Here is a 27,316-nt window from a genome sequence, read left to right as displayed (position 1 = left end):
CACATTTCCATCAGGAAGTGTGTCTTTTATTCAAGAGCACCATAGGAACAAGCTTTTTCCCCCCCTAGTGAAGACAAATTACTGTTACCATAATCCCAGTTACATGTCCCTGTGAAGCTATTGAGCTTACAGAGAAGCACTTAGATAAAATACCTTATGTCTAGCTGAAATAAGTGGTATTTGCCAACCAATTTTTACCTGTGAAAGTTGTATAGTTTTGAAAAATACTGAAAACTCACTTAAGTCACGCTCTAGAGGTACAGTCTTGTACCTCTAGTCTCTCCTCTAGGGAAAAGATTAACATTTTTATGAAGGGAACATGAAAGCTTGCTCTGAAATTTAATTGCTGAAAAACTATGGTCATATTTTTACAAGAAAGCAATATGGGCTTTATCCTTTTGAAAGATCTCTTTACAAGGCACAAAGAATGAACTAACAGAGTTGTTTTTTTTTGTTTGTTTGTTTGTTTTTTTTTTTTCCAAATAGTCTTTTTAACAGGAATTAAAAGTATACAGCTTAAAGGTCAGCTTCCTAGAACTATACAAAATCTGGAATTATCTAGAGATACATAGCATTATCTACATTGTTTGACACAGTAATTGTGAATGTTTGCAGCTCGCTATGAAGCATTCCTACAACTTCTGTAACAGAAGTGTTCGACTGGTCTGAAGGCCAGTAATAGTCTCCAAGCCCCATCTTCACACATCTCATTACACATAGTCTGTATTAAAATCATAGGCATCGTCTTCATCTGCTGACTTGTCCAAGCTGAGTGATAGTGAACTGTCACATCCACTTTCTGAGAAGAGAAAATGATTTGTTAATGAACTGAAATGTAAGTGGTAGAGTACTAGAGATTATGCTACAGGTTTTTACACAGACCTGCTAGCTTGTTTTCTGAAGTTGCTTGTCTTGCTTGTTGTTTTCCAAGGTCTGCTTTTCTGGTCATCCCAATTTTGCTTTCCTAAGATTGGAGAGGTCACACAGAAGAGTTTACTCAGACATCACTAATGAAATCTCCTATGCAAATGAAATAAGATTGATGATAGCGTAGATGTCCCCTTGTCAGGAACATGCTGACTTACAAGTCTGTTTTCTTAATGATTACTGCTGGTGGCTCTGCAGCACCTGTATGTTCTGTTTACAGCAGGAAACTAACAGGCTACTTGATGTCAAGGTCTAAGCAGGTAGCAATTGAATGAAACCCTGATTTACCTCTTTCACATCCTTTTCTTCTTCTTCTTCTTCTTCTTCTTCCTCCATGCTATCTTGATCATCAGTTTCCATGAAATCATCTTCCTCTTCTTCCTCGCTTGTTTCCAGACTCTCCCACTGTGATGCTTCCCCTACCACTTTATTTTCCTCTATTTTCCCATTTGTCATGCCAGCTGACTGGAAGACAATGCTGCTTGCTGGACTAGGGTATTTTAAAGCTGGGAAAGACATACAAATCGTCTGTTAAGTCGCTGTTAACACCAGGTATGTCTACCAATTAAAAGGACAGCCACATAAGCAGGGAGAACAAATGGCTGCAAGTTAGAGCACAGGAAGTTCTGCACTGACATGTGAAAGAACTTCACAGTGAGGGTGACGGAGCACTGGGACAGGCTGCCTAGGGAGGTTGTGGAGTCTCCTTCTCTGGAGATATTCAAGGCCTGTCTGGACGCCTACCTGGGCAGCCTGCTCTGAGGAACCTGCTTTGGCAGGGGGGTTAGACCCAATGATCTTTCGAGGTCCCTTCCAACCCCTACAGTTCTGTGATTCTGTGAAATGCAAATCATCCAAGAGAGTACCTTCCCCTGATGCATCTAAAAGAAATTGCTAGGAGGTAAAGTACTTGGATTTGAGTGTAGATTGTGCTGAATAAAAATGCACTTTATTGGCGTAACTAGGAAATAGGCCAAAAGATCATTGAAGGGCACACAAGTACCACCTATTTAGAAGTTAAGTGAGATAAGCAGAAACTAAGCACTAGCGGGAGTTCACAAGACAGCACACAAATCCACTGTTTTGTTGCATGAGAATCCATTTTGTTCTCTAAGGTTCACGTCTGCTGCATACTTACGAAGTTGTCATACAAACCCTAGGTTAACTTTCGTTCATGATCTGTCATTGAAACTGCTACCACTGCTCTTACTGGTACACTACAGTAAGAAGTCCTACCTTGAACAGTAGCGTTGTTTTCTTCTTCTAGCTTCTTTAAATTAAAACCCTTCTGCATTTCAGCTATTTTGTCTTCTGTAAGGTAGGGTGGTAGCATCTGAGATCCAGGAGGTTGTGAATGGTAGCTTATTCTAGCTCTGTGAAAATAAAATATCAGCTTTAAAAAACAAACAAAGCTAACACGATTAAATCATTATGCTTAAAAATAAAACCCAAAGCACAAACCTCTCAGACACCTCAACCTAACTAGTAATTCAATATAATTTGTTTAGCAGGTAAATAGCTGATTGTATTTGACTCTGAAATTGTCAGTAACATAATTAAATGGACATCCTACTCTTAAACAGATGAACCACTTGAGCAAGGGAACTATTCATATGCAATTAGTCACTGATTCCAAATTCATTCATCCCACGCTCAGGGGAATACAGGAACCACTGCAGTCCACAACAGTTTATAGCCAGTTTGCTGACCTCTTTGCCTTTCTCTAGAGCTGCATGTAATTTGCTTTGACTCCCTCCATGTATAGTTCGTTACTTCAGAAAATTATACATTGCTAGTGTTTTCTAACTCTGTTAGCCAATCCAGCTTTCTTTAAGTAAAATGCAGGAAAACCAAAAGCAGCCCCTCCTGTCTGTAATTGCTTCTCAGGACTCAGTACTTCTGCTGTGTAATCACAGCTGGATTAACAAAGTGAAAATCAAAAAGGTCAGCAGCACAAAGCATAACTGACAGTATACATACCCTGTCCAGTCACAAAGTAGTAATTTGGCTATATTCTCTATGTCAGGAACACCTCCCTTTTTCAGCATACCCCTTTTCTGAGCAAGTAAAGTTAAAAACTCTTCAGTGTTCCTGAAATCCGGGATACTATAGGACATCATTACCTAGTGCAAAAAAAAAAAGTGCAATCAGAAGAAGACCACCCAGGTTTCTCCTAGCTTTAGGATTGAAAAAGCAAATCAAACTGGGTTACAATGAGGAAGAACAAATACATAAAGAGCAGCTTTTTTATTGCGTATGGGAATAAATATTACCAAGCAAAACATCTACTTTGTCAACAACTTTTATCTGCTATTCACCCATACCAATAGGTGAGAGACAGCGTGCTGGTTTGTGGAGAACCAGTCAGTATAGAATTGGATGGCTTTGGTTAATCTACTTGAAACTAGAGTGAAATCAGAGTTGGATCTGAGGTCTTCAGTGTAATAATAAGAAGCAATCAGAATATCCTCATTTTTCACTCTGTGATATTATTATGAGATGTTCTTTAAAAGCAGATTTTTTTTTTTAAATCAGTAAAGTCATGGGGAAAACAAACTGGCTGCCAGTATCCTGACAGGCTGCATCTGTCTTCCATGTGTATTGCTGAAAGATCACACTTAGCATCGGATATACCAAGCAAAATTTGTCACATTGTATGGTAAGGAGAAAGCAGTGCAAAAGCTACCAGAACTAACTGAAGTGAAATGAACTTCAAGAAAGCTACAGAGGAGTTGAATACAGGCAGAAATACAGAGAACAATGATGGAACTCACCTGCTGTTTACTGCAATGATTTAGAACTGCATCCACCGCTTCAACCACATCTATTGAGCCTGATCCTCCACCATCTATGATACTTCTCAGGGCCAGAGTTAGGGTGCTGTTGGCACGATCTGCAACTATACTTGGACTGTCCAACATCTTCATCTTTTTATCAATACGCACAACTTGCATGCACCTATCCAGAGAGAGAAATGTGCTGTATCTGAAGATAAATCAACCAGCAAAAGACTGGTAAAGGTGAGGGAATCAAGCCACAAAGCTCAGCGTTGGACTGAATGCACTTCATACAGAGTCAGTTTCAGTGTTTTCTCATCATATGCTTTGTGTCAGAAGTCAAAATGCACAAGATGAGCAAGTTTATGCACTGTATTCTCCTTTAACAACTTGCATCATAGAAAATGTTATCTTTCATCTTGACAAACTGAAATGTCCATTTAAAACTGTACACAGGTGTGCTTTGACTGCCCAACCAAAACATAAGGTAATCAGAATACAAGCAGGAACAGGAAAATGAACAGCTTTTATCAGACTCAGCTTACTTGGTAAGACCTCTTCCTAGTCCAGCGTTGCAAACACGATTTTTTTTAATACTGTTGATTATGCTGCTCTTCCCCACGTTAGGGAAACCTGAAGAAAACCACACAAGTCCTTATAAGTTAAATAAAAAAACTCAGCCTGTTACAACGATCAAAGCTGCTGCTTCCATGTATCTTTGGTAGTATATGACTTCAGTGTGAGATCAGAGTTGGATCTGAAGTCTTCATTACAGAAGTAAGACAAGGTTGGTATCCTCATTTCTCACACTTGGCAATAAAAAGGACATGAAAGACATCATTGAACATCACATGCAGATGGGAGGAAGGCAGCATAGGCTGTGTGATATGTAACCTCCTTCTCCTTTCCCTAAGCTGGTTTATCAGTTAAGGCCTCGCGCAATGTGCCTTCCATAGATCACGCATACCACGCGTGTGAAAGCGCAACACAGGTCACTGTCCGCTAAAATACTACAACAGTGAGTCTCGATTGGAAGTAAGAAATAAGTCTTGAGTAAGAAGGACCAAGAGGAAGTCACGTGTTGGTTGTTTCACCCAGTTCATAATACAAGGTACCAAAGCTTTATGGGAGGAGAAACAAAATTTCTGCCATCTCTTCAAATCCTTACCTACTAACCCAACCTGAATAGCTTTGTCTTGAGTCCTGCAGTGCTCTTGAAGAAGTTTCAAAAGGCATTCGCTTCCAAAACATTCAGTGTTTCTTGATAAATCAATACGTGCCCTTTTTCTTGAGAAATGCTCCCGCTACAGGATTCAAAGAAAACAAACAACATGGTCAGGCTATTTAGGAAGAAGGTACGTATGTATTCTTAGATACATTCATCTACTGTAACACTTTAAACTTCTATACTCCATTAGCTGATGTTACTGTGTTCTAAACAGATGGAATTAGTTCAGTAAGAAATTGGCTAAGATGAATCTACCAGTTAAGTGACGGTAAAAAGGTAGCCATCAAATACTTGAAGAAAAAAGAATGTAAACTGGCTTATAGGGTTTGTTCTTTCTTTCTTCTTACTGGAAAGATGTATGACTGTGTTACTTTTGCGAGCCTGCAGCACTCTTACCATAGTCCTGTCTGTCATCAAGGTTGATGATTTAAAAGCAACTGTTGGAAATTCCTTCTTCAAACAATTCAACCATTTCTCCAAGTTCTCCTTAGGCACTAAATCTGGAAAAAGAGAGCACAGTCCTTTCACTCTTGTGAATGCTAAATATCACTGCATGGAGAAAATGTAACACGGAATCAGGAACCAGATTGTACCTTGTACACTTCTTTATGACAAATACTGCTTAGCTGAAAGTTTATTTATTTATATGCATAGCTCTAGTCAACTATGAGGTAAGTTCCCTAAAGCCATGCAGTGGCCACAAGTCTTGGTCTTTATTTTCTGCCTACAACAGAATATACCAGAGCTACATTTTCAGTCCCTCTATCAGGTTTTAAATGTTGGAGTCTTGCTAGAAGACTCTCTATGGTACAGAGAGTGATGTTACGCAAAGAATTATCTCCTTATCCTTGCAAAGGATGCTCTAATATACAGTTGCCTTTGCTCTTACTGTCACGCTTGGTATTTCTCCCCACCCCCCCAGTGATAACCCCGTAATTTGCAGCCTTTTCAGCTGCATCTGCTTTTTAGGTGAAGTCTTTCCTCCAGCAACAGAAGAGAGACAATACTTCTAGAAGCCAAATCCTAAACACAACCACTGAGCTGATTTGCTGATGCTTTACCTACCACTGCCTCAGTGGGTACTAGCACTGCGACCTCTCCCTTACCTACATTCACAAAAATGTTAAAAATAGTTAGATCTCTAGCTTCTCTTGGGTTTAGCTGAGACTGGCCAATGGCTTCAGATGAGTTACTGCAAAAGGGACTAATGAGCGATTAGATTACCTGTCTACAGCGTTTTCTTAGCAAAGCAGACTACAAGGTAGAAGAAACATGAACTCTTCCATAAGGCAGCGAGCTCAGAGTTGGATCTTACGACTTCAGTAGAACCTCAGATTCCTTTAAAATCTTCCTCATAGCTCACGTACCACAGAATTACCCAGTGACTGAGTGACACTTCAAGAAAACCTTTGTTTCTTACCAATTTTGTTCAGAACCAACACTAGCTTTTTGTCTCTTCCAGAGCAAGTAATAGCTTGCTCCAGCTGGGGACAGCGACAGCCCATTGGATCTCTTGCATCCAAAACCTCCAGAATTACATCTGAGGCTTCTATCACCTAGGTCAGAAACAATAAAAAAAAAAAAAGACTCAAATACAAGATGACAGACAATTTGACAGATAACAGCTCTGTAATAGCTTAGCTGTAGCCTACGATGGTGTCCACAAAATGGTTGCTAAGTGAGGTTTCATAGGACTGTTTGGGCTCCTTTCTTCTGAACTACAAATAAGAAAACTGAAGCAGTTTTCACCTTTTTAATGTGAAGGCAAGAAATCCTTTGACAGGAAAATTTCATTACTAGAAGAGCTCTGCAATCTGTCACTATGTACTGACATTGGCTCAAGAAGTTTAATGCTTCAAAATGCTGGATGTCTCAGTAGCTAATACCAGACAAAACTGAAGCCCTCACAGCTTCCGTTAAAAATAAAAAAATTGCTCTTCAGTGTTGGAGTTTATCACAAGCAACTTTTACACTCTCTAGCTGTTGCACAGTAATGTGAAAAGGAAAATAACAAATTGTTTCATTTCTGATTCTCATCGAATTATATAAAAATAATTGAAGCTTACCTTCTCAAGCTCACTGTGAAGTGATTTCTTTGATTTTTTATGCAACACTTCCTTAGTATTTGCTTCAGATTTGCTAGGTTCCTGAACACAAGTAAAAAAGAATGGGAACGATTTAACTGAGAACTGGTGTATTACACTTGTGAGCATATACAGCCTGAGAATGTAACGTAACATATGACTTATGAAGACAGTTTCAGTATGACTTTATTGCTTCTATGTGTGTCAATCAGAATCATACCAGACACCTACCGTTCCCTCTGTCTGGTCCTCGATTTTGGCTGCATTCTTTTTAGCATCAAGCTTCCTCCTCTTTTCAAGTTCTTTCTGTCTGTCAAGCTTCTGCTTTTGTTGTAGTTCTTCAAGCTGATGGCAAATAAGCAAAACCCAAGCCATATAAAACATATCTGAAGGTGGTAAGAAGACTATTTTTTCTTCCTGCTTACTTATTTCTGACAAAAATACCTCAGATGGCCTGGTTAGAAGCCAGGTCTGTTTTAGTAACATTGGGAACTTTTTGGCATTCTGTCCTGAAAAGGATAATACTGTCTCCAAGTGCTTCAGTAGCAGAGGCAATACTAGCCTCCGAAGTAACAGCCATGCAGGAACAACATTTCAACTGACAAAGGATGCTGCTTTTCTGTGCCATTTTGTTGCAGATTCTTATTTTGTGAAGTCTTTTGCATAGTCATGCAACGCTGAGACTTAACTCACTGCATTCGGATGGGACTTTTGTGTATCTTAGCATCACTGGAAAGTCCGATTACACTAGAAATGCCACTTCCAGCATGCTTATATACAGTCATGAAGACTGTGGCTAAAAATTCAAAGAGCAACTTGCCATGTGGTGTGTATAATGGTGAATACAGAAACGAAGCACGTCTGCTAGGCCTACTTAGAGCCCAGCCTAAGCGCACCTCTGGGTGCGCACACGCACACACAGGTGAGGCACGAGGCTTCCTCCGAGAAGGAAGGGAACAGCACCAGCTCTCGCCCCGTTCCCACAAGCTGCATTTTACCCTCTGCCTCCTCTGCTCTGCTTCCCGCAGGAGTGCCTCCTTGAATGGCGCCGCGCCGGGCACGCTGGGGTCCTTCTTGGGCTTCTTGCGCCCGCGCTTCTTGGCCTCCCTCCTGACTTTGCGGTGGTGCTCCCGGATCTGCGGGCGGAAACACGAACATTAGTAGAGATAAAGGAGAAAAAAAAAATATATATATATATATTTATCCCTCGTGTTCGTGGATTTGGATAATCGCGCGTCGGTGTCGGGGCCACCTCGAGGGGCACCGTGAGGCGACGCCGGCCCCTGGGGTGGGGTGGGGTGGGATGGGGTGAGGTGGGATGAGGCGAGGTGAGGCGCAGCCCCCATCCCCCCCCTCACCTTCTTCTGGATCTTGTACCGCTTGTGGCAGCTCAGCCGCTTGCTCGCCTTCCGCAGCCCTGCAACGCACCGCGCCCGTCAGCCCCATCCCCCTGTCCCCAAATATCCCCTCACACCCCCTCCCCGGCCGCCTCGTCAACCCCTCCCGACCCCCCCCCCCCCCCCCCCCCCCCCAAGCACCCCGCTCCCTCACGCGGCCGCTTCATGGCGCCTCCACCGCGCTGCGCACGCGGGCCCCGCGCCCCGGCCCCTTCCTGCGGCCGCAAAGCAGCGCGGCCCCGCCCCGCTCCGCCCCGCCGCGGCTGTCGCACGGGCTCGGCGCGGTTGGCGGCCGGCCGGGCTTTGCGGCAGCGGCGGAGCGGGGACGGGGCGGCGGCGGCGGCGGCGGCGGAGGGGGAGCGGGAGCGGGAGCGCGGCCGCGGCGGGCGGAGAGCGGAGAGCGGCGGGTGAGGAGCGAGCGGGTGAGCGGGGAGGCCGGGCCTCGCCTCGCCTCAGCGGGCGGAGCGGGGAGGCGGAGGGAGGCCGGGAGGCCGCTGCCTTCCTTTGTGTGGACGCCGCACGGCCGGGCCCTGGGCACCGAGAGCCGGGCACCGTGCCCCGGGGCCTCGCTGGCCCGGTGCGTGCCGTTGTCGGAGGTGCCTCAGAGGGTGGTGGGGCCGCTCTCGAGTCCTGGTCCCCCCCCGTTGTGCCTCGTCCCAGCAGCTCGGGGCCCGCCCCGGGCCGCAATGGGCCGGTCCCCCCCGAGGGACCCCGCTCGCTGCCCCCTCCCTGCCCCTGGGATGTAGGGAGCGGAATGGGGGCGAGCGCCCCGCGGGCTCGTTTTGAGGGTAAATGCGTGAAAAGTGCTCGTTTGGAGAGGTCAGCCCGGGTAATCCCCGCGGCAACCGGGCTGGTACGGCTTTGGCTTCCCACCTGTTGTGTGTATGTGTCGGTGTAAATATATATGAGGGCGGCCCTCAGAATTTCCTATAGAGATCCCAGAGCCATCTAGGTTGGGGAAGACCTCGGAGATCGCCAGGGCCAACCCCCAGCCTGCCCTGCCGGGTGCTGTCACTGAGCCACGTCCCTTAGCGCCACCTGAATACCCCCGGGGCAGGACTCCCACCTGCCCTACCAGACCTTGGCCGCCCTCTCCCTGAATAAATTCTTCCTCCCACCCAATCTCTGGTGCAGTTCGAGACCCTTTCCTCGTGCCCTGCTACTTGGTACCTGAGAAAAGGGACCGAGTCTATGTGGTGGACCATTTTTTTGGGTGGTGTGAGCAGGAGGACCCTGAGCTGCTGTGGTGTAGGAGATGGGGTGGCGGTGGGCGTTCTTGGTGCGACCACAGAGGGACCTGGGAGGCAGCAGTTACGTTGCAGAAAATTGAATTATTGATTCCCGCCGTGTCTCCTGGCTTTCTTTCACTGCTGAGGACTTTTGTTTTCTGGTGTGAGCCGTTTGATGCTGCACCTCTCAGATAAAAGTTAGAGGCGGTGCCAGGCGCTGCGGCCGCTGTCCAGTTCTTGAATCTCCCGCTCGGGGAGCACGGAGCTGCGCTGGTTGTGCGTGGTCTGAAAACGTCTGGAGTTCTGAACGAGGAACCAATTCCCCCTGGGGGCTGATTTTTGTGTGGTTGTATGAACTAGATAAAAAGGAATCATTTTCCCATAAAGCGGTTCTGTACGTTGTATGTGGAATTCATGGGGAAGAAAATCAGACTTGACTGCTTATAAGTTGAAATAGATATATCTTTAATGAAGCTGCATGGCTAGTCACTTAATGTTTCTTGCATATGGGGGCAAAAGTCTTCGCTTTGAAGACTTGCACAGGTGCATCACCACTAGAGAGGCTAACGTGTGTTTTGACCCTAAACATTCTTGTATTGTTTTTATCACTGTACTACTCCGTGTTGTGCAAGTTCTACTGCTTTCTAGTTTTTACTCTCAGGTCAGATATCATTTCTGTTTACTCCCTGCTCTGCCTGATGAATCATTGCCTTACAAGTGGCTGTGAATTCTGCATTATGTATTCAGAAATGTTAGAGGAATGTGTTTTTTTTTTTCTGCAAAAGTTACAGAAATGCCTAGTGTTCTGTCTACAAAACTACTTTGCAGAGTTTCTGCTAAGCTAAAAAAGAAGTTAACCTTGTGCTTCTTGCTTCTTCTCCGTATTTTGAATTACTCAATTTGTTCTTTGACTTTAATTATCTGTCTACTCTCAACTTTCTTCTCTCTCTCTCTTTCCTTGTTCTTGTCTTTCAGTTTTGACTGTACTAACACCATTGCTGATTTGATACTCTTAGCGTGTTACCTTCTCGCAGTATCTGTACTTGGCCATCAGACACTATGAGGAGGCTGGCTTTTCGAGGTGCTGGTTGTACTCTGGTAAATCTGGTAAATTATTGATTGTATGTGCACCACTCTCCATTCCTCTGCATTTGGCTTTTGCTTTTCCTTATCCTAACTGTTAATTATTCCTACCTCATATTTATTCATCTCATTTGTGCGCTCAAAATTAATTCTGTCTCTAACATAAATGCTCTAATGCAATTATGTTGTGCTGCCATACCTTGTAAGATCAGCTGAGTACTTGCTAGAATAAAATCCCTTGATTCGGTTGGAAAACGGGAATAAGCTGGAACAGGTGAATCTATTCTGTCTTCGGCATCTCAGACAGCTACAAAAAAAAAAAAGATATTTTTATGATGCTGTCACTAGAAATTGGGAAGGAGACAACAATTCGTTCTGTAAATAACCATCGTTGTTGGGCAGTGGCTATTCATTTGCCACTGTTCGTGTTGATAAATTAGAAAACATGACCCAAAAAGAAGGTGAATTTTTCCACTGCTTGATGATTGAGCCACTTGTCCTGCACATGAAGTGGGAGCAGTAGTCCATATGATAGTCCAGACCTTTTCTTGGCTTGAATCTAAGACAAGGTATTCAGTAGCAGTTTGAACTTTAGTTTGTCATCTGTCATCTTCATGGTGGTATTTTTATTTTGTTTTGTTTTTATGATCTGAGGTGGGATGAAGTGCTTTTCCACCCAAGCTGAGCACTTCTCTCTGTACAGCTTTTTCCTTTAAAATAGCAGTTCTTGTTCAGTAATCGTGCATGGGATGAGGAATCGAAATGTAAATGGTTCCAGAACGCGTCCTCGTGTCGTCATATCCTCCTAAGGGCTGCTAAATACAGCTTCATCACTGCGAGCCCTGAGCTATCTGACTTCTGCTGTCGGTGACTTAAAACTGCAGGGCCATTTTGACCTCCCTTTAGTCCTGCCAATTTTCAAGGAGGAATCTGGTGTTTAGATATGGTTTAATTGAGCTGCGGTATATGAGAAACGCATAGGACCTATCATAAGGCATAGTTAGCTTAATAGCTAGATCTCATTGGAGGGTTTGGGTGCAATGTCATGAGTTTAAGAACATTTCTCTTCATTATAGAAGAAGTTGGATTCCATGGGTTCCAAGAGGCGAAGAGCAACCTCGCCGTCCAGCAGCGTCAGCGGAGGAGACTTTGATGATGGCCACCACTCCACAAATGTACCAGGCCCCAGCAGAAAAAGGAGGAGACTCTCCAATCTCCCAACTGTAGATCCTGTTAGTACCTTGTTTTGCACAAGTTCTTTCTCCTGGGGATGCTGTATTCCCATCAGGGAAATGCTGGATTGTAAAGTAGGCTGTGCTCCTCACAGCGTACGCTTAGAGGGGCGAGTGCAGCCAGAGCATTTCAATCTTGCTGCACATCTGATGGTCGTATTTAGCTGAATTCAGTGTACCCTGAAGCTTGCTGCCCTGGCTAAGCTTTGTTTAGGATCCAGTCAGCTTTGGCTTGTTCTTAGCTGCCCCTTTTCATTTTTTCCTTTCCCATTTTCCTTTTGCTGCTTTTCGTTTTTTTTTTAGCTGTTGATTTTAGTAGATAGAAATAGACTGGAGAGAGAGCTGAAATAATAAGGTGCAGAAATTGAGAGCTGTGTCTGAATAGAAAGTGTAGAGAGAGAGACAGGTAGAGATTGCTGAAACATACAATGTCTTTGTTCTGCATTTGAGTTAGCAATCTCATTTTAATTAATTGCAGGGCAGAAGAACCCCTGTTGTAGTTCTGTGTCTGTAACTTGCAGAGAGTTGTGCTGAATTAATCTACGTTTCGGGTGTTTCACCTAGAACTGACACTGAAAGATCCCCATGTTAAAAAACAAAACAAAAAACAAACAAAAAAAAACAAACAAACAAAACAAACAACAACAAAAACAACCAACCAACCAACCAAACAAACAAAAAAAAAAAAAAAAAGAAAAGAAAAAAAAAAAACCTCTCTGTCCAAAAAAACTCCTGTGGTACCTGGCATGCTTGCCAGGTATTATACTAATGCATGAGATACGCCAAGTTCTGCTTTAGAGCACAATGTACGTGGGCAGCTTCCCTTTGCATTGTAAGCAGGCTTCAATTAGTTACCTCCTTAAAATCTTCCTCTTTTTAAAATCATCTTATTGTTCTTTCATTTTAGATTGCTGTATGCCATGAACTCTACAACACCATCAGAGATTACAAAGATGAACAGGGCAGGCTCCTTTGTGAGCTTTTCATTAGGGCACCAAAGCGAAGGTAAGACCTTGTTCTTGTTAAATGTTGAACCTGAGATTTAACCAGGGAGCAAACATATTGAGGAATACGTCACCATTAATGGCTGTGAAGAAACTTAAGCTATGTTTGTCACAGCGTCACAACAATGTTTGATCTGAGTATTTGAGTCCAATTACTCAAGGGGACATCCTGATGTTGGTGCATGGTTTTTGGTCAAAAAAGGGTTCATTCTTTTTAATTGAATTCATTTTAGGTATTTCTTGTGACAAATAAGTTTGCTAATAGAACGCTGTCTGGATCTTTTAGCTGTAACAAAAATTTATTGGAACTGTCTTTGTTTTATTTAATCATAGATATCCATAAACTTCAGTTCCGTGGTTTTTTTACTGCTTAGAATATAATGCCTATGTTTGTCCTTGCAACAGAAATCAACCAGATTATTATGAAGTGGTTTCTCAGCCAATTGATTTAATGAAAATCCAACAAAAGCTAAAGATGGAGGAGTATGATGACGTGAATGTTCTGACTGCTGATTTTCAGCTTCTCTTTAACAATGCAAAGGCTTACTATAAGGTAAGGAAAATATATATAAGGCTCGAATTCATGGGTTATAATAGTGATAGAGATACATTCAGCTTCTCATTTGGTTTTGCAAAAACCTTTGTTTTGCCTTTATTTTTGGTAAGAAAGCAACATGCACTTACTGTCCTTGTTTGCATATTTTTCCATTACGTTGACTCTATCTTTGTGTCATGTCTTGCTATAGGAATTTGTCTGTGGGGATACTATACAATTGCATGGTTAGAGTCTTTATGTTCTTTTCCAAAACCAAAAAGCAAAAACAGAGAAAAATACTGTTCTATCAAAGCCTTCACATTTTACAAGATATTCTGTGTGACCTTTTGAAATAGATTTTTTTTTTTTCCTCAAAAGGAAGAGTTTATAAATAACAGTGAGTATACAGAGAGGTTATTGAATCTGTCTCTTCCATCGGGCACTTACTAAAATGAAAAAAGGCACATTGATTACTGCGGTCAGTGGTGACAGATGGTGAGTAAATGTAATGTTGTGTTTCACCAAGGCTGCTGCCTCCTTGTCAGTTCCTCCAAACTTGGTATGCATTGTGTTTCAGATGCTGTTTATGGGTTGCATTGCAGTTGCCGTAAGGAAGGAGAGAAAAACTGGAATAATCTCATTTAGTGGAAGCTGTATTAATTACATAAAATAGTGATATTGTATATAGTGACTGAGATGATATGCCAAATTAAACCTTTGCTGCTAATATTGCCTTTAACATATCTGTGTCTTTTGGTGGTGGTCCAAATGTTTGCTTTCTGAATAACCCAGCCAGTGTAATCGGGTGACATTCAGAAAAGCAGTGTTTATTTTGTGTTTGTGCATATTTGTAGCTTTTTTGAAAAAGAATCAGATTTGTGGATTAATTCATTTATACATCCTGGTTACAGTAGGAAAAAGCACAAAGACTTCAAATTTATTGGGTACTCCTGAAGTTTTGCAGGGTACTTGCTTCCCCTTAATGTTGTATTTTTGTTTGTTGTTTTTTTTTTTTTTTTACACGAGGATAAAGAAATGATGGCAGGAAACAATGACTAGAATTGTACAAAATGCGGGATGCCGTTGCCTACCGAATACTGGGCTTAGAATTCTGCCTGTATTGTAAAAATCTTGCATGTAGAATAGGAAACAGGTAGCTGTCTTTCAAGGCTGTAGGAATGTTGATGCTGCTAGAGAAACACAGAGTTGAGAGGTGAAGGTATGGCACACAAACATAACCTCATCTTTTTTTTTTTGTCTTATACCTTACCTGAGCAGTTCCAATGACACATTTAATATAAGGAAATCTGATTCATTATCAAGGTCTTTGTTGCAGTTAGTACTTTATTGGTAATGTTAGAGTACAATGGAAACCTTAGGTTTTTTAGTATTTTCGCTCAAGTTATGCTTTTGAGCATCTTACAGTAAGGAAGAAGGGAGCAGACTAGCTTTTAAAGCCTGGTCTTCATAACTTAGTCTGATGTCTAAAGAATATTTAAATCTAGCAAGGTAAGCTTAGGAATAGTTTTCCTGTTCTTTTTCTCATCTGTATTCTAAGCTGTCAGAGACTGAGTGAAGTAGAGTGTAATGAACAGTAATAAGGAGACATATCTGCAACAACACCTGGAACAGGCTGTGGCAGGGGAAAGGGAAGGAAAAATACAAAAGTGGGAAAGCAGCCTTTTTTCTGGGTAATTTTCTTAGTCATGTTAATAGGCACATGCTTGTCTATCACTACCAACTCGGTATTTGCAAAACTTATTTTGCTGACTAATCTAGCTCTTCCCCAAAATATACATAGACATGTAACCAGGTGGCAGCATGTTGTCAAGTTCTTTGGCATTTCACAGTTAATACCAAATTATGGAACAGTGCAAATCATTGCAGTGTTTACAGAGGTACTTGCACATCCATTGGCGTTCTTTGGTAGAAATGAATTTTCAAGTGCTGTATAATAGCAGCCGTATTGTCTTAAGTCACCTTTCATAGAATTATGTCCTAGAATGGCTTGGGTTGAAGGTGACCTTAAAGATCACCTAGTTCCAACCACCTGCCATAGGTAGGGACACCACCCACTAGATCAGGTTGCCCAGGACCTCATCAAACCTGCTCTTGAACACCCCCAAGAATGGGGCATCCACAGCTTCTTTGGGCAGCTTGTGCCAGTGCCTCGCCACCCTCTGAACATTTCTGGCTGTAGTGTTAGCATGTTTTAAATATCAGAACTGATGTGCTGCAACAAAAGCTAGTGATCTCTCAAGATTCATATAATGTGCTTGTCTAAACCTCTACTCAAGTAGTTTTATTGCTTGGTTTTCCCAAAGGCTTAAATACTTTGAGGTGATAGACCTTACAATTTCTAGTGCTTATTACCATTCTTAGTACCTCTGTTAAAGAACAACACAAGCATGTATTTCTGAGGTTTTTCTCTTATTTAATACACTTAATGCATTTCAACTAAGAATTTGTAAATTGCCTTCAGATAGGAAAATTTTGAATTTAAAGAATGTTTATATTGTTAATTTGTTTGTTTTGCAGCCTGATTCTCCTGAATATAAAGCTGCCTGCAAATTATGGGAGTTGTATTTGCGCACAAAAAATGAATTTGTTCAAAAAGGGGATGCTGATGAGGAGGATGAAGATGAGGAAGGACACGACCAAGGCACAGAACTAGTAAGTGTGGTCATGACAGCTACAGCTGGAGAAAGTCATGCATGGCTCTGTATGTCAGCTGACCTTGAGAAGGAGCTTGGCCTCCATGTTTGGAAAGGCATTCAATCTCTTCATGGTTAAATTATGCTCCAAAAGATATTTTTTTACACAAGTTTAGTAGTTACCAGTTAATTATTTCACAGCATCATGTGTATGTTACATTTTTTGTCTAGCAAAAAAGAAAAAAGATGTTTTCTGATATAGATAAAGTGCGATTCTGGTTCAGGTGAAATTAATATGACGTGTGCTTGATATCATACCAACACTGAGGTTTGATGCAACCAAGCTTTATGTCTAATGGTACAGCTTTCCAGTGTGGGTCCCATTTGGTTAGTGCAGCTGTTCTTGGAGTGTTTTATAAGCCAGATCCAACCATAGGAAGTTTGGGTTGGTCTGTTTTTTCTGTTGTTGGGATGCATGTTTTCACTACTGTTGGCTATCAAGTTTGTTCTAACAGCATGTAATGTATATCTGGCAGTCTGTAGTGTAAACGTGAAATTAAAGTTTTCTCGTGTTTCACCCAAATGCATAAACAATATTGTTTTTCAAAGGTGCATACATCTTTTATAGCTGTTTTTTTTTTCTTTCCTGTCTTTGAAAAATTAATTCATATATTTCAATGCAAATTGAAGCACTGTACTTTGGCTGTTATTGAAACTGCTTGTGATTTAATTTCTCCTATTAGTCATCTCCAGGTTACCTGAAGGAGATTCTTGAACAGCTTCTTGAAGCTGTAGCTGTTGCCACAAACCCATCAGGACGCCTCATAAGTGAACTGTTTCAGAAACTTCCATCTAAAGTGGTGGGTATTTTAATAGTAATGATTTCATTCTAAGTTTGAAACATGGGAATTTCCATAAATCCACCATTATGCAAAGTCTGGGGATGCGGTACTTTGTTACTGTGTCATTAGTGGCAAACTCCAGCTGTTTTTAGAGCTTCTTTGCTCCTGCCCATTCATTCCCAGCCCTGTCATTGGAGATGGGGGTTTGTCCTGTTCTGCCAGTTTAGTTAACTGTTCTTCTTTAGTTGAGTTTTTAATCTTTTTACATCTAAATTCATTGTTCTTATCCAGGGTGTGGCATAACAGGTTTAACCCGCAAAACAAATAATTTGAAGACCATTACCATGTACATGTATTTTGCTTGCAGCCAGAACTGTTTCATTTCATCAATAAACTGATGTAAAGTAATTGCAGATATCTGCCTTAGATCTGACTCTCCAAATTGATGCCTGCTGCTATGTTTATGAAATTTACACTGTTCTTACCTGCATTTAATTTTTGCTAATAGCTCACAGAATGGCTCACAACTGTTTGTAATAATAAATAATTTTTTTTTGTTTTCCAGCAATATCCAGATTATTATGCAATAATAAAAGAGCCCATAGATCTTAAAACTATCGCACAAAGGATACAGGTACAGTAAGCTTATTAGTATATCATAGAACGCTTCCTTTTAAACAAGTCTGAACTAAAAGTGATAAAAGCTATAGTTTAAGTGGATAGGAAAAGCAGTACATTTTTCCCTGCTACTGAAAAATAGGAACGCTCTGCTTATTTAATGTTCTCTCCTGGCTTAATGCTGCCAAAATAGCTGTGCTGAAGGTCTAGCATTGTAAACCATAGTGTGCTGGCACTGAGCTTGAATCCTGGGTTCCTTGATGTTTAATTGTCTAAAGTAATTCCTTGGCAAGTACTGTTAACATAAAACATCGATGTATTGAAGTGTGGTCATGCCTCATCATCACCTCCTTCTGCTCTAGTGCTGAAAATAGAAGTTTTGTACTGATGCATTTTTTGATTTGCTTTTCCAGCAATTTGAAATACTGTTCTGTAATTCTAGCATTTTGTGTAATAGCAAAGAATAACACAAAGGCTAATTGAACTAGAGAATAAAGGTGAAATAACATGTTGTCAGAACCCTTCAAAATTAAGATAATCTACTGTATTAAGTTTTTTTTTCCATCTTTTACTTAGTGTTCGTATGATCGAGAAGGACTTAGCACTTCTGTTGTGTTTTTTTCAAAGTACTTACCTGTTTTTTATCAATGTTCTCTTTATTCTATAAATGTCTTTATTCCTTATGAATTCTCTTTGCTTTTGACTTCATTCTCATGCTGTCTGAAGATTGTCAATAAGCAATGCTGCTTTTTCTTGTATAGAATGGGACTTACAAAAGCATTCATGCAATGGCCAAGGATATAGATCTTCTCGCAAAGAATGCCAAAACCTACAATGAGCCTGGATCACAAGTGTTCAAGGTTAGTTTCAGCTGTTAAGAGTTAAATCAAAGTTCAGATTTTCCTTACTGTTTTCTGTGCTCATTGTTCATTGAACATATTTTTAGTTTAAGGCCCTGAAAACTGTTACCATTTAAAAAACAAGCAAACAAAAAATCTATTGTTGTTTTTTCCTTATTTATATTCCCCTTTGTATAATTGGGATACAAGCGATATTTTTTCTTGACACATACAAGTTTTTCCAATTAAATTTTATCTCAGGAAATGACTTACATGACTTCTTTGGAGGAATGGAGTATCCCATTACTTTTGTGATTGACGTTGAAATGGCTGAAACCACAGGTTAAAATGATAGCAGTAATCAGCTATTATCTCTTCATGGATCTCAGGAACTGTTTGTGGTTTTCATCATAAGCTTAAAAAGCAGAGTAGTGCCTTGCTTGCATGGTTCTTGAAGATCCTCTTTCCTTTATCTGTATTTTTATGACCAAATTACGCCTACGATCTCAGGTAGTTAAATTGTTTTGTATCTAAATGTATAAAAACAAAAAACTCATTTTTGTTTTGATTTGAATTACTCTAGCTGAAAATAATCTTCTTTGTTTTCAACTTTAAACAAAAAATTCTTTTAATTGACAGGATGCAAATGCAATTAAAAAAATATTTAATATGAAAAAAGCTGAAATTGAACACAGTGAGTTGGCCAAGTCAAGTCTCCGAATCAGGTACTGGAAATAGAGTTCTCTTTATAAACTCATGAAAATCTCTGTAGATATTCCCTTAATTTTGCTGTGGCAAATATATGGGGAAACGATCGCTTGCAAACTCATTTTATTGTTATTTTAAAAGTTATAAACCACAGAATGGCTTTCAAATAGAAACTTCTCTGGTGAAATATTTCTGTCGTATGCTTGATTGTCAAAAAGAAAGTGTAATCATCTCTTTTAAGCTATGACCAACTTCCACCATATGTGTTTGTAAGTTAATAATGGAAAAGGAATGGTGAGGAAACAGTTTCTTTGTTTTGTTTTGATGTAGAAAAAATGATGAGCATTGTTGAACCTTATTAGGGCTTGAAACACAAGAGCTCACAATTAGGTAGGGGCAGAAACACAGCAACAAGACCACAGGCAATAGGTACGTAGAACAAAGTCCATATTATATAAACTCTTACTTGAAAATCTGTTTCTGTCTATGAAAGAGGCACAAGACACTGAAGATCTGGACTTACAAATCAGAGGAGTAGAGTTTGGGTCTTGAACAGGCAGGTATAAAATACTGTTGATCATCGTATTTATTTCACAGAAAGATTTTATTTGGGAAATGGTGCTACCTGTGAAAATCCATGGTGTACAGAGAAGTGATGTAGTCATTATAGATTTTTTTTATCTGAAATGCAATTGGATTTATTCTTGTATAGATTTTTACTTGTGAGTACCAGTCAAAAGTAAATTTAAATACTATTTTCCAGTTGGGGCTGCATCATTTATCCAGAAAATAAATCAATGTCTTGCAAGTCCTCCAAGGAGTTAGCAAACTCTTTCTAGGATAGACTCTGTATGTATATGAGCTCTTTAGTAGCACTTGATACTAGAAAATAAATCCTGTTCGTGTCCTGTGAAGGTTTGTGTGGTATAACTGAGAACCCTAGCACTCCCTTCTTTTACTGAAAGGCAGGTTTTATTGTGTTGCTTTTTTTGTGGTTGTTTTTGTTTTCTTTTATTTTTCTCCAGGAAAGTGTTTAGATAGTGTTAGTCCTGAGCAATGTGTTTAATACTATTGTGTGTGAAAGAAATGGAAGTTACCTACTTGATTATTACTGTTTGGTGCTTTGAGCTGCTCAACATATGTAATGGTTTTCCAGGCTCATTCTCAGTGTTAGCATGCTTCCCATGTTGTGGGAACCATTGTCAGAGCCATTGCTGCCAAAAAGGACAATATAAAAACAGAAACTTTGTTAAGGAGTAATTCTTGATGTATATTCTAACAATTTCTCTTAAAAGTATGTGTGGTGCCAGAAGATCTTGATTCTACAAACATGTAATGTACGTAATGTATTTGATGGAATACATACAGGCCCAGAGGTTTTCTATATAGATAGTGGCTTTTATTTTTTCCTTACTGCATTGATGAAGCTCAGGATGTCCCAAGTTGTATTTAATTTGGAGACTTAACTGTTTTTCTTCAAAATAGTGCTATTTGCACAAAAAGGGATGACAGATAAATCACACTGATATTTGTTAGTTGAATTCCTCTCTTACACTGCCAACCCATTTCTACTTCTCAGCTCCTTTATTCTAGATGTTCTTACATTCTCAGTGGATCTATGAGGCCTGAAGTAATCTGAATGTCAGAATAATTGACGGCTCCCTTCTTTGTTTCTGTAACTTGGCAAAAAATACTTATTTGTAGTGCCTGAAACAGGCTATAATAATACTGAACTGCTTTTTTGTGTGTGTGTGCAGTTTCTTTTTTTTTTTTTGTTGCTGTTTTTGTTTGTTTGTTTGACACCAAAAAAGAATGGGTGAGAGTAAAGTGTAGTGAAAAACCAAACCTTTCACCTGCTGTTCTGAAGCATTTCACTCGTTGCTCTTTTTATTACACCATTGTTCTTTTTGTGTGTGTATTTTTTTGCTGAATCTGCATCACAGAATCATTTACAACTTGATAATTGTCTCAAAAGGGGGTCTCTTTTACTTATTGCTGATTTTGGTTAAATACCCCCATAAGTTTATTTAATTTATTTTATTTTTCTTCTGGGTTTATGTCCATTTTATTTTGTCTTTGGTGGATCGTGCTCCAACTCCTCATAATGCTACTAACCAAAGTCCTGCAGCTATGTTGCCTCAGTGTCACAAGTAACCGCACTCTGCCAGCGCAGAGTTCTTTGTATCCTTTGTCATACTAAATTGCTCTCTGTCAGTGCATTTAACTGTCCTCCCTTAAGTGAAATCACGCAATAAAGTTGCTTGACAATATGCAATGTCGACTATTGGTAAAACACGATGGATCTTCATGATTAGCTTTATGTGGATGCTACGGAACATTTTGCTGGCTGCTTTCGCTGCTATTGTAGGCTGAGCTGTGTGTATAGCTATTAATCCTCAATCTAAATGTTACCTCCTCCTGACTTTTTATAAAAACAAAATCAATATTAAAATGCCGGGGCCCTAAATGTATCTTAGTGTTACTTTACTTTTGGCTTTAAAACATATATTATTTTTTTAATTCATTTCTGGACCTTTTGTCTGCACTATCAAAGTAAGTCTGTAAACAGCTGTATTCTTGCTGCATCTTTTCTTGGGTCTAAGGTGGGCCTCTTTTGTTCCCCTTTCCTTGGCTTGTCTCTTCTACCTTAAGGACTCCATCAAATTTGACTGCTTCCAAGCTGACAGGTCCTTCCTCACAGGGTAAAGGCAGTGTTGGTGATGAGAGAAATTCTTCTAACAAATATTATCGGTAAGTAAATTGTGGACTTGGAGGAAAAGCTGGGTCATCATCACATGAAAATACTGATTTATTTTATTTATTTTTTAATTTCAGTTGGGAGCGCTCTTCAGTGATCAATAGTGACTTCAATACTTTTGATTTCAAATATATTTTAGTCATATTTAGTGTGGTTTGAGAAGTTACTTTGCTGTAATTGCTCTTCCATGTTTGATTTTAGATTTAATGTTTGAGAACATCTGTCATTAGATACTCCTGTGTACAATTATTTCATTAGAAATGTTGTGAAGATCAATATGCTAGGCTTCATTACAAAATAAAGCAGGTGAAAAATCGCATGTAAGTACATTGTAAATCTAGGAAAATAGTATTTGGAAGCTGAAAATGAATAAGTAGGACTAAATAAGAGATGGAAGATGGAAACCAATAAAATAAAAGCCTGTAAATAGCAAGTATTGAATTTAGGATGCACTTACGGCAGACTTACTGGGTAGACTTGCTTACTAGAGGCATTCTGGTTTGTTCTTTCATTCATCAGTTGAGAATTTTGGTACGTATCAGCGGTATTGTCTTCAGTCTAAGAGTTACTGTCTGGAAGCAGTACTACTCCTGGCAAATTCTTTGTGTGTATTGTTGAAACCATGGCTGAACACTCAGCAGCAGCAAGGCTCTTTCAGGTGTTGAGCATTTGTATGGAGTTGGTGTCATTTTAAGCAGCATATCCAATTTTTTCCCAGACTTGACTGCTCCTGCAGGGCAAGACTGAACCCACTTCTGGTGTGAAATGCTGTGTCACAGGTTTGGGAGAAAGAGAATGATGCTGAAGAAGACATCGTGAGAGCATAGTCACTTAAAAAGGAGAGAAGATCCTTCACGGGCAGGCACTTTGTGTGTTGAAAAACCTCAAGTAGTGCTGGGGGAGAGAGAGAATTAGGTGTATACAGCTTAAAGCGTGCTAGATTTCTTCATGTAGACAAATCCTCATAAAGTGAGGTTAAATAACAGTGTTATTAATTGGGAGTATAATTAATACTTGTTACCCTTCCCAATTAGTAATTCAAATACTCAGGCATTCAAAGTTGGACAGGATATATACAGCTTGAACTCTAGCTTTCTGATTGCATGTCCAATCTTTCAGTTTGAAGGACCATCCCAAAGAAGGAGGCAAACTCATGGGTCATTAACAGTTTCCCTTGCTAAGCTCTCCATATATATTTTTTGGCATAGTCGCATCTGTTTTCTTGATAATCTAGGTAACTGTCACAAGTTCCATTGGTTTACTTACACACTCAGGATGGCTGTTCATGGTGGTTTGATAATGAGAACCTTTTGCTATTTTTTATTTCTGAAATCTCTTTCTTTCTTTGTTTTCTTTTTTTTTTTTGTAGTAACAAAAGATCAGCCCAGGGGGATCGTTTATCAGCAATTACTATGGCATTGCAGTATGGATCAGAAAGTGATGAGGATGCAGCTTTGGCTGGTAGGAACTGAAATGCTGTTTTATTTTCTTTAATTAAAGTATTTGGAATAAGCAAAACTGTACAGCTGATCTCTTCAAGTATCTTTATTGCAAAAATATTTTGCAGTGTTTCAAAACTCAGTTTATAATTCTGTGAAATCCAATCCCTGTTTCCTCTTAAGTATGAATTTATAAACGTGCAGCTGGTAAATGGGGTAGGCCAAACTGTCTTGTGTGTCTTGAATTTAGCGTGTATATTTCTGAGGAAATATTTCAAGGAACACTTGGGTGTTCCTTGCTATAAAAGATTCACAGTGCTGTGTTTGTTTGAGAGGAATCTCACGCTTGCTCATTCTGGTTTATATTCTCTTGCTGTCTTGTGCCATTGGGTCTGTCTGAACTTGGCCCTCAGGCAGATCAACACTACCTCTCAACTTGGTGTCATCTGCAGACTTACTGAAGGTACACTCTATCCCCTCATTTAGGTCATCAATAAAGATATTAAATGAGATGGGCCCCAGTACCGACCCCTGGGGGACACCACTTGTAATGGGATGCTGGCTGGACTTAACTCCATTAACCACAACACGCTGGGCATGGCTCTCCAGCCAGTACTTTACACAGAGAAGAGTGTACCTGTCCAGGCCACGGGCAGACAATTTCCCCAGGAGAATACTGTGGGAGACTGTGTCGAAGGCTTTGCTGAAGTCTGGGTAGACTACATCACCAGCCCTTCCCTCATCTGCCGGTCTGTTCACACGGTCATAGAAGGAGGTGAGGTTGGACAAGCACAACCTGCCTTTCGTGAACCCGTGCTGGCTGGGCCTGATCCCCTGGATGCCATGCATGCGCCGTGTGATCTCACCCAAGGTGACTTGCTCCATAACTTTCCCTGGAGCCGAGGTCAGGCTGACAGGCCTGTAGTTCCCTGAATCCTCCTTATGGGTCTTCTTGTAGATGGGAGTCACATCAGCAAGCCTCCAGTGCTCTGGGAGCTCTCCAGATAACCAGGAACACTGATAAATGGTGGAAAACCTGCCAGTCACCTCTGCCAGCTCCCTCAGCGCCCTAGGGTGGAGCCCATCTGGTCCCATGGACTTCTGACATTCCAGATGGAGGAGCAGGTCTCTAACTGTCTCAGGGAGTGATTCTCTACCTGAATCACAGCAGACATCCAGGTCAGGGCGTAAAGTACCCTGAGCATAACTGATCCGACTCTTATAGACAGATGTAAAGAAGGCATTGAGAACCTCAGCCTTTTCCTTATCTTCAGTGATAACATTCCCTGCTTTATCAAGTAAAGGATGGAAATTGTCCTTGGTCCTTCTCTTGCAGTTAATATATTTGTAAAAGGATTTCTTGTTCTCTTTTACTGCAGTGGCCAGTCTGAGTTCAAGCTGGACTTCTGCCTTTATAACTTCCTCTCTGCATATCTTAGCAACTTCTTTGTAGCTGTCCCTTCTTCCAGGATGTAGACTTTTTTTTTTTTTTTTTTTCTCCTGGAGTCTCAACAAAAGTTCCTGGTTTACCCATGTTGTTCTTCTTCCCCTCCGGCTTGCCTTACGGGACTCAGGAACAGCCTGCTCCCGTGCCTTTGAGACTTCCTTCTTGAGGAGCACCCAGGCTTCCTGGATGCCTTTGCCCTTCAGGAGTGGCTCCCAAGGGACCCCTACAACAAATATCCTGAACAGGTCAAAGTCACCTTCCAGAAGTTCGAGATAGCAGATATAGATATAGAGAGTTAAATCTGTGAGCCTCTTCGGTTGTAGCAGTTGCCTAAGCAGTGAACAATCAGTTTCCAACATGGAGTTTATCCGCACAGTTTCAGAGGCTGTCATGATGTAAAGGAGATTGTAGAAGATTTCCAGCTCAAATGTACTCAATATGAACAGCTTCTGCAGCTACCTGAAGTATAGATATGTAAAGACAGGCATAAAAGGTCATTATAAATTACTTGTTTATAAGTATTTCATGTCAAGTCTGGATGCTGCTCTTGGTTGTACTAGAATCTGGCTTCGGTTACATCTTGAGCATTCATTGTTATCTAGGTGCTTTGGGACCTTGGGAGACATTGATTAAAGCAAATTACTTGCTGAGTAAAGACTAAGTTTCTTCCATATACATTTTTATGCTTTCCTAACTCTGTTCCTTCCCTGCTGTAGCACTGTGTAAGTGTACACGTATGCTTTACTGCATATTTCTGCTGTACCTGCTCACTGTAGTTGTGGTAACAGCTGCGTGAAAGAGGAGTAACTGACTTCCTCTGTGCTGCCAGCATGTTCCCTGGAGACCTGGTGCTACTGAATGCTGAAGAATCTGCGGTCTTGCATTATGTGGCTGGTTGTACAGCCAAATGTGGATTTTTGTCTTCTGATCCAAATAGTAACTTCTTCAGTTCTCAAGATAATGTGTTTCCTGTTATTCAGAAAATGCTAATGTTCTACTATGTAAGAATATATAATGGTTGGCACACATCTTTTAAAGAGCATAAATGTTATAATGAAAATATAGTTGTATTCTGATGTGTTACGTAGACACTTTCCTTTTAGTGCTTGTTTAATTTACTGAGATTTCATTTTGGTGAATGTCTTGTGTTCCACTTCTTACACTAAGGAAGTACATTTCTTGTTTAGGATATTGAACTGCTTTTTTGCTGTCTTCCATGTCACAGAATATTAGCATGCGTGTTTCTTGTTTTTGTCTCACATAAAAACAAGTTCTCCTTTTTTCTATTCTGTTCCTTTTTGATGGAGCAGTCAGAACTGAACTGTTTGAGTAAACAATAGCAAAGACAGTATTTTGTTGCATATTCTACTTCGGAAATTTATTTTACTTGGTAGCTGTCTCTTAGCCATCAGGATTTATCTCTGCATTCAGACTGGTATGTTAGGTGAGGGGAAGAAGACAGAGTGTTGTCTTCAGTCTTTTGTTTCTACCTGAGTGATTCTGTCCAGCTCCTGCTTTGCAGGCTGCCATAGTAGCTGCTCTGCCATTATGCGATGCTGGTTGGCGTACACGCGCCTGATAATTTTAAGCATCTCCTCTGAATTAGTAATGAACGTCTGTGTAGTGTTTGCGCATCTGCTGTGGTCTGCCTGTGTTTTAGCTTGTGTCTAGCTTGTCTGGTACACTCGTGTAAATCTGCAGTGTCAGACTGCAGAGGAAAAATGATAGTACTATGTTGATATGCAGTCAGAATGTCCTCTGGCTTTGTTATCATTTCAATACATCTTTACTGAAATTGAGTAGAAAATTTGAAACGTTGCCAGCCTCTATTGAGCAATAATGAAAATGCCAGCTGGAAACTTGGCTTGAGCGTTAGAGAACTGTCTTTTTGTGTAACTGAATTATCCAGCATGTCACCTGCCAAGCTTTCCTCTAAACTGGGATTTGTAAGAGAGCAAACAAGGATGAATAAATAGCTGTGTATGCAAAAACACATAGATTTTATTACTATGCCTGTCTGCAAGGTACAAATTATGCCAACTGTGTTACAGTGCAGTAGAAGCATTGGCCATTTATTGCTTCCCATCCTATATTTCTGTTGCCAGTGTTTTTTCATTCCGTCTGTGTTTCTGTTGCTCAGTAACATTTACTGCAGATGAAATTAGGAGAAATGTTACTTCATCAGATGAACTTTTGTTCATCCTAATCCTGAAGCATAATGCATGCTTCATAAAGACAATAGGAAAAGTCTGCTATGAACATTTTATAGTACAGTATTTATTGATTTTCGAATTATTATAGAACTAGCATAAAATGTTTATTTCTCTTTCACTTTCTGCATATTAAAGGTGAGCTGTAGTGACAGACTTGCCTGTTAAAGTTCAGATTTTTTTTTTTACTTGAGCCAGGATTATTATGCAATTACTATATCATGGGATTACTATTTAAAAGATTATAGAAGTTCTGAAGTAATCTTTTTTGATATATATTCAAAAATTCATTTTTATTTCAGCCA

At 40.4% G+C, this 27,316-nt stretch overlaps 2 protein-coding genes and 4 non-coding genes across 18 annotated transcripts in view; 1 reads left to right on the top strand and 5 right to left on the bottom strand.

Annotated features, from left to right (window-relative positions):
• Window positions 1-320: 320 nt before the first annotated feature.
• On the bottom strand, window positions 321-8,626 carry GNL3 (G protein nucleolar 3). The gene is made up of 15 exons (XM_032194473.1): window positions 8,568-8,626; window positions 8,375-8,433; window positions 8,015-8,152; window positions 7,248-7,361; window positions 6,999-7,079; window positions 6,353-6,488; window positions 5,329-5,432; window positions 4,873-5,008; window positions 4,250-4,337; window positions 3,702-3,885; window positions 2,908-3,050; window positions 2,164-2,300; window positions 1,216-1,433; window positions 883-964; window positions 321-799 (listed from the first exon to the last, which is right to left on the bottom strand). The coding sequence occupies exons 1-15, from the start codon at window positions 8,578-8,580 to the stop codon at window positions 711-713; spliced, it is 1,722 nt and encodes a 573-aa protein (XP_032050364.1). The 5' UTR covers window positions 8,581-8,626; the 3' UTR covers window positions 321-710.
• Window positions 3,330-3,405, bottom strand: LOC116493269. Its single transcript, XR_004253730.1, has one exon. It is a non-coding gene; the product is annotated as a small nucleolar RNA SNORD19 (small nucleolar RNA).
• LOC116493271 lies at window positions 3,961-4,038 on the bottom strand. The gene has a single exon (XR_004253732.1). It is a non-coding gene; the product is annotated as a small nucleolar RNA SNORD69 (small nucleolar RNA).
• On the bottom strand, window positions 4,437-4,510 carry LOC116493270. The gene has a single exon (XR_004253731.1). It is a non-coding gene; the product is annotated as a small nucleolar RNA SNORD19 (small nucleolar RNA).
• Window positions 6,221-6,293, bottom strand: LOC116493268. The gene has a single exon (XR_004253729.1). It is a non-coding gene; the product is annotated as a small nucleolar RNA SNORD19 (small nucleolar RNA).
• A 163-nt stretch (window positions 8,627-8,789) lies between the features above and the next one.
• PBRM1 (polybromo 1) overlaps window positions 8,790-27,316 on the top strand; it is a 61,677-nt gene continuing 43,150 nt past the window's right edge. Inside the window, exons 1-12 of one of the 13 annotated variants that reach the window (XM_032193846.1) lie at window positions 8,790-8,820; window positions 10,618-10,749; window positions 11,802-11,957; window positions 12,865-12,962; window positions 13,367-13,514; window positions 16,035-16,169; window positions 16,894-17,010; window positions 17,558-17,626; window positions 18,372-18,470; window positions 19,089-19,174; window positions 21,810-21,908; window positions 23,285-23,376. In XM_032193846.1, the coding sequence (XP_032049737.1) occupies window positions 10,702-10,749; window positions 11,802-11,957; window positions 12,865-12,962; window positions 13,367-13,514; window positions 16,035-16,169; window positions 16,894-17,010; window positions 17,558-17,626; window positions 18,372-18,470; window positions 19,089-19,174; window positions 21,810-21,908; window positions 23,285-23,376 (1,147 nt within the window). In that variant the 5' untranslated portion in view covers window positions 8,790-8,820; window positions 10,618-10,701. Of the gene's footprint in view, window positions 8,836-10,617; window positions 10,750-11,801; window positions 11,958-12,864; window positions 12,963-13,366; window positions 13,515-16,034; window positions 16,170-16,893; window positions 17,011-17,557; window positions 17,627-18,371; window positions 18,471-19,088; window positions 19,175-21,809; window positions 21,909-23,284; window positions 23,377-27,316 lie in introns of all 13 variants that reach the window. The other 12 variants (XM_032193840.1, XM_032193839.1, XM_032193838.1 and 9 more) reach the window with 12 other exon arrangements.

Source organism: Aythya fuligula, chromosome 10, assembly GCF_009819795.1.
Source record: "Aythya fuligula isolate bAytFul2 chromosome 10, bAytFul2.pri, whole genome shotgun sequence".
Taxonomy (NCBI): Eukaryota; Metazoa; Chordata; class Aves; order Anseriformes; family Anatidae; genus Aythya; species Aythya fuligula.
The sequence above is the reverse complement of the archived record's forward strand: the minus strand, read 5'-3'. Positions and strand labels throughout refer to the sequence as shown.

What these genes read in the sequence shown, in the direction of transcription:
- GNL3 (XM_032194473.1), bottom strand. An exon ending in GGTACAAGATCCAGAAGAAG is followed by an intron (nt 8,153 to 8,374) that starts GTGAGGGGGGGG and finishes TTCCGCCCGCAG; the next exon opens with ATCCGGGAGCACCACCGCAA. An exon ending in TATTCAGGTTGGGTTAGTAG is followed by an intron (nt 4,338 to 4,872) that starts GTAAGGATTTGA and finishes GGTTTTCTTCAG; the next exon opens with GTTTCCCTAACGTGGGGAAG.